This window comes from Chiloscyllium plagiosum, chromosome 17 (genome assembly GCF_004010195.1).
Source record: "Chiloscyllium plagiosum isolate BGI_BamShark_2017 chromosome 17, ASM401019v2, whole genome shotgun sequence".
Lineage (NCBI taxonomy): Eukaryota > Metazoa > Chordata > Chondrichthyes > Orectolobiformes > Hemiscylliidae > Chiloscyllium > Chiloscyllium plagiosum.
The window spans coordinates 31,303,229-31,313,970 of record NC_057726.1 but is presented as its reverse complement, the minus strand read 5'-3'; the positions used below and the strand labels follow the sequence as shown (position 1 = coordinate 31,313,970).

The 10,742-nt window shown below is 37.5% G+C and overlaps 1 protein-coding gene across 1 annotated transcript in view; it reads left to right on the top strand.

Annotated features, from left to right (window-relative positions):
- Positions 1-7,102, top strand: part of LOC122558728 (microtubule-associated proteins 1A/1B light chain 3B-like) — a 14,913-nt gene extending 7,811 nt beyond the window's left edge. The window contains exons 2-3 of the mRNA XM_043707521.1: positions 2,461-2,567; positions 4,642-7,102. Of these exons, the coding sequence (XP_043563456.1) occupies positions 2,461-2,567; positions 4,642-4,816 (282 nt within the window). The 3' untranslated portion in view covers positions 4,817-7,102. The remainder of the gene's footprint in view (positions 1-2,460; positions 2,568-4,641) is intronic.
- The last annotated feature ends 3,640 nt before the right edge of the window (positions 7,103-10,742 follow it).

The following is a 10,742-nucleotide window of genomic DNA, read 5'->3' as shown; positions in this document are numbered from 1 at the left end:
TATGTTAGGCAATCCTGTCCTGCAGCAACTACATAATCTTGTGCAGGCTGCCATCAGAGCAGATCCCAGAATAATGAAAGCTGTGACTCAAAAATGACCTTGGAATGGCAATAAACTAAGTCTAACAGAAATGAACTAAAATAATATCACATCCTGTTGACGGGGTTCCAGAATGAAACAGTGCACCAACTGCGGATGAGGTAAAGCCAATCCCTGTATATTTGGCTCATTCAGTTTACAGCCCATATGAAAGTAAGGTCACAAGCAAAGATAGGATATGCTACAAGTCCCTTGATGATCTTCATTTACATGGCAGGTTTAATTTTTCTTACCAAGATTCTTGTTGATCTTTCTTTATAGATACACTGAAACCCATACTTGAACAAGCACTGTTAAAACAAAGGTACTGGTGCTAGCTTGGTATATTTTGACCCCTGTAGGACAAATCATTGATGTATAAACTGATCATGCCCTTTGATTGTTTGTGTTGTATTGACAATGCATTGAGTGAAATACGACTCATGGCTGATAACACCTTGTCCCTTGAAGGCTTCTAGTCTATTTCTTTCATCACCTGCACGAACCCGAACCCTGAGATAGTCATATGGCTGTTATCAATAAATTGCAAATTTGTGGCTTCATTCTATTTGTGCATTCGGATCCCTTGAGAAGCTAACATCTTCCACCACATTTGTCTGTTTTTAAAATTCTTATCCATGTGCACTCGATCCATTTTTTTCACCCTTTCATATCCTTCCTAAGTTTCAGAACTGATCAGTTTCCCATCTCAGGAAGTTTACAGCTTCATTTCAATTTTGTCCTTTGTCCTTTTGTGATTTTACTGTCCACCATAAAAATGACCCCATCTGAATTCTACCTATATTCATGATGACCGCTTCAAAGTTGCCATGTTAGTGCCCCTCCGCTTCCATGCCTTTAATTGCTTACTGTATCTCTGCAGAATCCATGGAATCCCTACAGTTTGCAACAGGCCATTCAGCTCAATAAGCCCACAGTCTCCAAAGAGCATCCTACCCAGGCTCTCCCCACCCCCATCCCTGCATTTCCCATGGCTAATTCACCTAACCTACACATCCTTGGACACAATGGACAATTTAACGTTGCCAGTCCAGCTAGCCTTGGACTGTGGGAGGAAACCGGAGTACCCGGAGAAAACCCACGCAGACACGAGGAGAATGTGCCAACTTCACAAGGGCGGTTACCTGAGGCTAGAATTTAACCCAGGTCCCTGGCAAATACAAAAAACAATACTCCAACTGCCTTTGTTTTGGCCTTCTATTTACCCCACCACTTCAGTGGATGTCAATTTGTTGAATGAAATGCTGTCATTTTAGGTATCATGTTCCCCAGTAGACCGTTCAAGTTCATGGGATGCAAACTTTAGTAAAGTTGGCATGCAGCAGACCTAATCACTATCGTTCGGTTCAGTTGGATTGCATTAGGTATTTTTAAGCCACATTCTATAAAATGCAACAAATCTCCAGGACATTGTCATTAGTAAGTATAACCCTCGGTTTATTTACTTCATCGTCATTACTTGTAAGCAACCATCTTGGCTGTAAGAAGTATAGGCACCAATGTTACTAATTTTTCTTTGCCATTGACGTCACATTTGAATAATGCAAGCTCTGTATCATAGCTGTTTCACTGTACATAGACATTAAAGGAAACACTGGTTGTATACAGCATGCTTATTTCATGTGCAATGCATTGCATATGGCTGTGTAGCCAAATCTTACAGCAAAAAGGAAACTAATCGTTGCTGATGTTACCTAGAGAAGTTGTGGATCATGCAGTGGATGCACGATCTATTTCTGTTTTGGTTGAGATTAATTTGACAGGAAACCTCCCGTCTTTCAAATAGCATGTCTGAGCAGGCAAATTGGGGATCATTTCTGATCCCATGCTGGCATATAGGCAAATATAATGTTGCACTTTGTTAGCCTAGATTACTTTGAGTTGTAAATGTAAGCTCGAAGTGCAGCTGTTTTTAACTTCCGAATTTAGTATTCAGCTCAATGATTTTAGATCACAATTTCTGCTTCCATTTCTTTTCCCTTTCTCATTTTACTTTCTTCTCATTCTCATTGCTTTCATTGCTGATTCTGATTGTACTTCATCTCGAAGCAACCTCTGTTCATTTTTGACCTTGTAGCATACCATTTGACCTTGCATCATGAATGCTTTTGTCATTTAATTTCTGCTGTCTTCCACCCCTTAACCTTTCACGTGGTTAAAATGTGTGCCATTTTTATTATGATGAAAATTCATTGACCTGCAGGTACTACCAGGATTATTGAATACTCCCAGCTTATTTTGCAGTTAACGTCTGAACTGGGGCTTGCATTCATGATATTCTAGCTTTGAGCGAAACATCTTATAATTAAGACAAGACAGAAAGCTATTGAATTGTATTGTGTTTTGCTTTCCATTTTGCAGGTCATAATTGAAAGGTACAAGGGAGAAAAGCAATTGCCTGTGTTAGACAAGACCAAATTTCTTGTTCCTGACCACGTAAACATGAGTGAACTGATCAAAATCATAAGGTAAGCTGTGAATCTTAAGTCCGATTCCAGAAATCAGTTGTTGCCTTGTTGATCAGAAGTGTTGCAATCCAGCAGATATTTAAATAGATTGATCAAAAACACTGTTGAATTAATGACCTGTTTTTATACTGAAATGTATTATTCTTCTCCAGTCACTAAAAAATATGTTGTTGAAAAATGAATATTGTTAATGAGGATCTTTGTTTAATATGTTCATACAAAAGTTCATTTAATTCTAGAAAGATTGAGTACAATTATCAGAAGTTAAGACTTGAGGAAAACCCAACAATGTGAAAAGGACAGACTAAAATTTTCGTTGCTGCTGACCAAATTGTTCTTAAGTTCCCAACTGCTTGTCTGCTTGGAACCACCCTGTTCATTATCACTCTTTAAAATAGTAAAATGACCCTGTGTGCTGCACTTAAGCAATATTTAACAAAATTTGAACCACATAATAGAATACAGGTAGAAGATCCTTTATCTGAAAAGCTCAGGACCAGCTGTTTTGCGGAATGCAGCATTTTTCGGTTTTCAGAATAGTGATAGTTTAATGGTGAAAGCAGACCCAATTAAGAACCTGCTTGGCCATGCCCCCATGTCGCATCTGAGTGGCATGTATCGAGTGGGTGTCGACTTGGGTTAACTGTTTGCTCGCCAAACAACCTTGTTCATGAGAAAAAAACTTCACAAAAAATCCTTTGGATTTTGGAGCTTTTCGGTTTTTGGGTCTTTGGATAAACTATCTTCTACCTGTATTAGGATAGCTTTCTCAGAGGATAGAAGGAAGGTATTTGGGCACAAAGTCCCAAAATCTGTGATCTTGGCAATGTAGTGCAGTTTTAAACTGGGTATTTTTGATGCCAGAATTGAGAGTGCAGAAAACTCCAGATGGTCAGTTTGGTATCTTAGAAATCATAATTGTCGCCTCACTCATCCAGACCTGCTATAAGAGTTGGTTACATTTGTCCACTTAGAAAGTGGATTCCAACCTGTTAGAATTCAATAACTTAATTTCTGACATTTTATTCTGAAATGGGAACACAGTGGGAAAATTTAGACTGTACAACTTGCCCAGTTATTGTACCTAAATCTCGCACCCAACTTCTGTTAGAACAGGCATATTTAACAACGTCTACTTTAGCTCAAAGTATCAAAATATTCAACAATACATGCAAGAGCACAAAATACTTCTTAAAAGAAAATAAACAAATTAGTTGAAAATTATGTGCAATAAAAGATTGGCCTTGGAAAGTAGAAATATAAAATCCAAACTTCATTTTGTTTACTTATCCATTAATTGCCAATTGTAGAATATTGTAAATGGAATGATTGATATATCACTGCATGCAATATGTGGAGTAACAAATTGTCTTTTCTACTTCCCTTACTAACAACAGTAGCAATACAGAAAAGGAGTCTGAACATTAACTATTTATTTTGCCTTTTGTGTCTGCTAATTATCACTGTGGGAATTAACTTAAATGCTGTGTTGGCAGGATAATTAGCATGGCTGCTTTTACAGCAGGGCAGAATTCTACCCTGAAATACAAGCTGTGGATGCTGGAGATCTGAAATAAAAACAAAATGGTTGAGAAACTCAAGAGGTCTGGCAGTACCGTGGAAACAGTTAGTGTTTAGAGTCCGTTATGTCATTCGTGAAGAGCAGTCATATTGGACTTGAAACTGTTTCTCCTCTCTCCAAAAGATCCTGTCCTCACCTGTCTTGAGTGCTTTCTAGTAGGAGGGGAAATGGGGTTGATTTTTAAATTCCCTGCCATAGCTTGGAAGCTGACCTCAATTGTAGCAGTCCAAATTATTGAAATCTACTTGTTTCATGCAAACCTTCTGACTTGAATGGCTTAGTACAATACTAAACAGGGCCTTCTCCCTTGCTGTATAACTTGAATTTTCAGCAAGGAGACAGTCTTGATAATTGAAGTAATTTATGGTGCTAATAAGTTTAGGTAAATTATAATTTTGCTGATATTGCATTCTTATATATTTCAAGCAGCAGAAATTACAAAGAATTAATTTTTAAGAATCTGACACTTACTTTCTGACATGTGCTTTATAGGAGGCGCCTGCAGCTAAATTCAAACCAAGCATTTTTCCTGTTAGTGAATGGGCACAGCATGGTTAGTGTTTCTACACCCATATCTGAGGTTTATGAACGTGAGAAGGATGATGATGGTTTTCTCTACATGGTCTATGCATCTCAAGAGACCTTTGGAATGGACACAGCACTGTAACCATAATGCTGGTTTAGAATAGCTGCCTTTGAAGTCCCTGTAGTGACCTGTAATAATGCATTGCAAACCAAAAAGGTGGCTTACCCAGATGAACCAGGAATCGGAAAGATGATGCATAAAATTATTTGGATATAAAAGTTGATAGTGTAACTGCAGTCTTTTGCTTGTTAGGTTCTCAAAATTGAGTACTATGTTCTTGTAAATGCTATCTGCAGCAACTTTAAGCCAAATCCTAATCGTGTTCAGAGATCATCAGGTATCTTGTATCAGCTACAGACTCTTAAGTAAATTCAAATAACTTCTGCTAAAAAGCTACATTGTCTGGGCTGACATATTTGCTTTGAGTGAGATTATCAGGAATTGTATTTAAAACTAAACTCTTTAAGCCCCACTTAATACCACTTTTAAAGTTTCATTTAAGATATTAAGCGGCTAATTTTCATAATTGCTGCATGTCTAACTTTGATCAATTATTACTGTTCTTCAGTGTGACATTTAAATGGATGTGCAAACACTGCAATAAATAATATGCATCCACAAGTTGAAACAGGATAGTCATTGTGAATGAGCTGCGAAGCAGTTTAGTGATTCATTTAATACTTATAGCAGGTTCTAAAATGAGGAAAGCCAATAATTTCACTTTGCAAAGTCGTCTGTTTAAATTTCATAATTTGTTCAGAAAATTGCTCAATGTAAACTTGTTTCAACATGTTTTTTCAATTTGTTGTCATTAGTCCAGGCCAATTTAAAATGCTGTACATTTTCTTGTGAATAGTTGTTTGTTTATTCTTAGATTAATTTCTAATGAGCTGTTTCAGAAATGTATCTAATCTTTAGCTATCCTAGCTGTTGCTCGGATTTGCACATTGAGAAACTTGCAGACTATGGAAATAAATACATTCAGAATATATCTAGTATACATTTCTTGTGAATCTAATAGCAAATTATTGGAATAAAATGTTTTAAAGTAATTGTTCAAAAATGCATCATATAATCTAGTCTACAGACACACATCCTAAAATACTCTATACCATTTGTGCAAAGCCTTCATACTCTTGTTAGAATCTGCTGTTCACCTGAAATGAAATTTAGTCCTGAATTTTATTTCTATGTACTTGTTCTCAAACTACTGCTGACTTGATATTGCAGACAAATTGGTTAACTCTGCTATACCAATATCTCCACTGGATGAGTTTCAAAGCAGCCTGTTTGTAGTCAGAATACACAGTGTAATTGTAAACTGTAAATTCAAATACCAGTAATAACTACCTTTTAAGTTTTTGTCTTATCTGTATATTTAAAAGGTTCATTCTGTTTTGTTTGCTTAATGTTAAGTACTTTTAACTATTAACTTTGTACTATAAAATGTATTTAAACAAAACTTATTCTGAAGTTTTTAGAAGACCAATGGGGCAGAAATTCCAAGTTTATAATGAGTTATAATGCACATTTTCTTTTGTTCATGTATTAGTGGAGACAGTCCCTTCATTGATATTCTGCTTTTGCTGCATACATTTAATACTAGAAAGGTGAATCATTAGAAATAATGCTTTATAGCATCCTCAGATTACCACACTGTAAAGAGTATAGGCATTGAGCCAGTAAACTAGCTTATAACATTGAAGGTTAGGGATAACCTTATTGCCTGGAACTGTTGTACTTTTTTTAGTTGTAAATTTAACTGCTGGCGCTGTCAACATTTGGGCATCAGATATATTCTGGAATTGACTTAATACTGCATATGTTTGACTAATTCTGAAAGATTTAATGAATGTTCAGTTTTTATATTAGAACATTTACAAATGCAACTAATCCACATTCCAAAATCTGTTGTAAAACAGGCTAGGTATTAATGAGCATTATTCATTGCCTCTGAAGCAGTGATGTTGCTGGGAAATTGGTACCACTTCTCACCAGTATTTCACTTAGCATCTCCACTGTATGTTTTTCTATGATTGTAACATCAATAATTGAAACCAGAATGCACCAAGTCCAAAAGTGTTCAGCAATGCCTTTTGTTTTTAATTGTCATTTTAATTTTTTTACTTTTGCATTAATTCTGGAAATAGTGTCATTCAAGATCTTCTCTAATGTATATTCTTGAGTACATAAACAGATTTATGTATTTTGTAATTTAGACATTTTTAAAATTGTATTGCTTTGGATCTGCTATTAATGAACCTAAACTGACGACTTGTAAATATACTGTATATGATACTGTTTTGAGATGTGTGCTTGTATGGAAAGATGCATTTGCCCTTTTCAAAATAAATTAAAGCTATGGAATCCTGTTTCATTTTTCAGCAGTGTACACAAGCTCAGTAATCCAGTTTGTCTGTAATTCATTTTGATCCCCTAGGGAAGCAATGGCACAGAATCCAGGAAGTAATTCATAATAGTCAACAAAGAGACTAAAAGGATACAGTATCTGTAGTTAAGGAAGTTAAGCTGACACAAACAATTAAGTAAAAGGGAAGTGAAGAAGTTGAATATCTTTTTTTTTCAAAAATGTACAATGCAGTGTAGATTGGTAGTAGACAAGATTACATGGGGAACATTGTAGAAATCAGTATAGGATGTTTGAAATTTGAGGCGAAATTGTAGCTTGAGAGAAAACTAACAAGAAACATCAATGTGGACAGTTAAACGCTTCTACAAGTATATGAAAAGCAAAATAATGGAGGTGAACATTGCTGCATTAGAGTAGAGGAGTGGGGCTTTGAATAACAACCTCTCGAGGAATAAATCTTAACTGGTGGCACTGAAAATTGATAAGTCTCCTGGGTCTGATGGCCTGTATTCCAGGGTCTTAAAAGAAGTGGCTGACTGTAAAATGGTGAACTTCCGGCTTGTCTTTGAGCATTTCTTATATAGAGTCATAGAGATGTATAGCATCTTCGGTCCAACTCGTCCATGCTGACCAGGTGTCCCAACCCAATCTAGTCCCACCTGCCAGCACCCAGCCCATTCTGATGCGTTTTGAATGTTGCAATTGTACTAGCTGCCTCCACTTCCTCTGGCAGCCCATTCCACACATGCACCACCTTTTTTGTGAAAAAGTTGCCCCTTGGGTCCCTTTTTATATCTTTCCCCTCTCACCCTAAACCTATGCCCTTTAGTACTGGACTCCCCCTCCCTTCTCCCCCCCCCCCCCCCCCCCCCCAGGGAAAAGACTTTGGCTATTTGCTCTATCCATGCCCCTCAAGATTTTGTAAATGTCTATAAGGTCATCCCTTAGTCTCTGACGCTTCAGGGAAAACACCCCTAGCCTTTTCAGCTTTTCTCAATACCTGAAATCCTCCAACCCTGGCCGCACAGAACAGAAGGAACAATGGAGGTTTTCTCCATGTTCAGGATGGAAGGGCTTCAGTGGATTAGAAAGCCATAAGCGGAATTCAACTATTCATGCCAGGACAGAAATGGAAAGTGGGAAACTTTTATAAGCTGGTTTTCCTTACATTTTATTGGAAGAAATAATATCCACTTTTTAAAGAGACAATAGTAGGATCTTTAGAAAATGTTTGGTTCCATGCAGATGACACATTGAAAATGGCATTTATGGGGAATTAAGTTTTTGTTCATGGTTTGTCAGCTTTCTAATGTCAGTAAAACATTTTCAAATTTTGTATCGTGCCCCTATCCATTGGTTGAATCAAGTTGTCACAGTGGGAGTGAGAAGGCACACAAAGATTGAGCTTTTCTGCAGGATGTGTGGCAATTATCCAATAGGAGCACAACTTCATTATCTTCAGGCATTTTTTCAAAAATGTTCTTTCATATTTGGCTCAAAAACATGAAACAACCAAGTAAAAATTTCTGCATCTGTTGAAGTATTACTTTAGACTTTGTGATCAACAGATAAATTATGCCTTTGAAATATCTTGGTTTTGTATGTTTCTGGTAAGTCAGTTTCACTTTGTTCCCAAGGCATTTGTATACACAAACATGTTATACAGTCTTTATTTTGCCTAAAACCATAAGCAGCCTTTTCTTAAGCACCAGCTAAGGTTGTAATTGGAAGGCATTGCCACACACTAACCCTCTCTCAGGAGCATTACGTATTTGCTTGTCAGGTCATGTTCGATTACAGTTGTGTTTTAAAAAAAAAATTGACATGTTCAGCTGATTTTATATTTGCAATTTTCTGATCAGATTCTATGCCATCTCTTAATGTGTGAGCCATCCTTGACAAAAGGTACACCACTCCATGATTTTCATTTTCTCATGAAATTACTTTGCCTTTTCCACTAGCATTGATCCAGAGATAGCTTCACATTCTGACCTCTTTAACATAAACCATTTTTATAATGCGTAATTCACACTTGGGGATATGCATTGTATGACACCAGAATGCACTTTTATCATTCTCTGATTTCATAAAGAACCCTTCAACCTTTCTAGTTTGCCCTTTAATGTCATAGACTGTTAATGAATCAATATAGAGTTCCTCAATAAGGGTACTGTGATTTCCACCCATTCCCTGACTTTCAGACTCAAAACAGCACATTTTTGCTTTCGTCTTTGCATAGGAGTCTTAGGTGACAGTGGATTGGCAAAAGATTACAGATATTACATAATCTCAATTCAACTATCTGCTATACTATAAATTAGCATCTGCGTGAAGGAGAATGATGGACAGTGCTGCTAGTGGTGACTGGAAGAACTGCCATGTGGCAGGTGAACATATGTACCTTGGAATAGATCTTTTTTGGAGAAACATCATTAAAGTGGTAAGTTTTCTTTGAAGCTTTTGCTAGTTGAATGAGAATTCTGGTTGTTTGGGTACTGAATAATGGGAAGTTTACTATAAGGTGGATTTGAAATGGTTTTGTGAAAATGTTTTTAACAAATTAGAGTTCTTTCAGTATGTAGCAATCAAGGCCGATAAAGGGGAAACAGTAGATGTGCATCTGGAGTTCAAATTGGTGAGATAAAGTGCTACATAAAAAGTTACTGCAGAAAACAAGAGCTCATGTTATTGCAAGTGATATGCTAGCACAGATTGACTTATGACAAAACAGTCAGGATAAATGTTTATTTTCAGGTTAGCAAACAATTAATGAAGTACTGCTGGTGATTTGCTGAGGCCTCAACTATTTACCATCTAAGTTAGTGATTTAGATGAAGGGACCCAATTGTAGCCAAATTTGCTGTTGAAACAAGCTGGGTAAGTTAAGGACGATTTAGTACCTACAAAGGTGTACAAGTTGAGAGTGTGGTAAAAATGGTAGATGGAGTACAATGTGGGAAATTTAAGGTTATTCACTTTGACAAAGAATCGAAGGCAAAATATTTAAATAAGGGTGCAAAATGCAGCTGTATAGAGGGATCTGGGTGTTATGAGTGTGAAGGTTAGCATGCAGTAATTAAGGCAAATTAAATATTGGCTTTTATTGCAAGAGAGCTGGAATGCAGCAAGCGTATAAGGCATTGGTGAGACTGTATCTGTAGTACTGGATCAGTGGTGCTGGAAGAGCACAGCAATTCAGACAGCATCCGAGGAGCTTCGAAATCGACGTTTCGGGCAAAAGCCCTTCATCAGGAATAAAGGCAGAGAGCCTGAAGTGTGGAGAGATGAGCTAGAGGAGGGTGGGGCTGGGGAGAAAGTAGCATAGAGTACAATGGTTGAGTGGGAGAGGGGATGAAGGTGATAGGTCAGGGAGGAGAGGGTGGAGTGGATAGGTGGAAAGGGAGATAGGCAGGTAGGACAAGTCCGGACAAGTCATGGGGACAGTGCTGAGCTGGAAGTTTGGAACTAGGGTGAGGTGGGGGAAGGGGAAATGAGGAAACTGTTGAAGTCCACATTGATGCCCTGGGATTGAAGTGTTCCGAGGCGGAAGATGAGGCATTCTTCCTCCAGGCGTCTGGTGGTGAAGGAGTGGTGGTGAAGGAGGCCCAGGACCTCCAGGTCCTCGGCAGAGTGGGA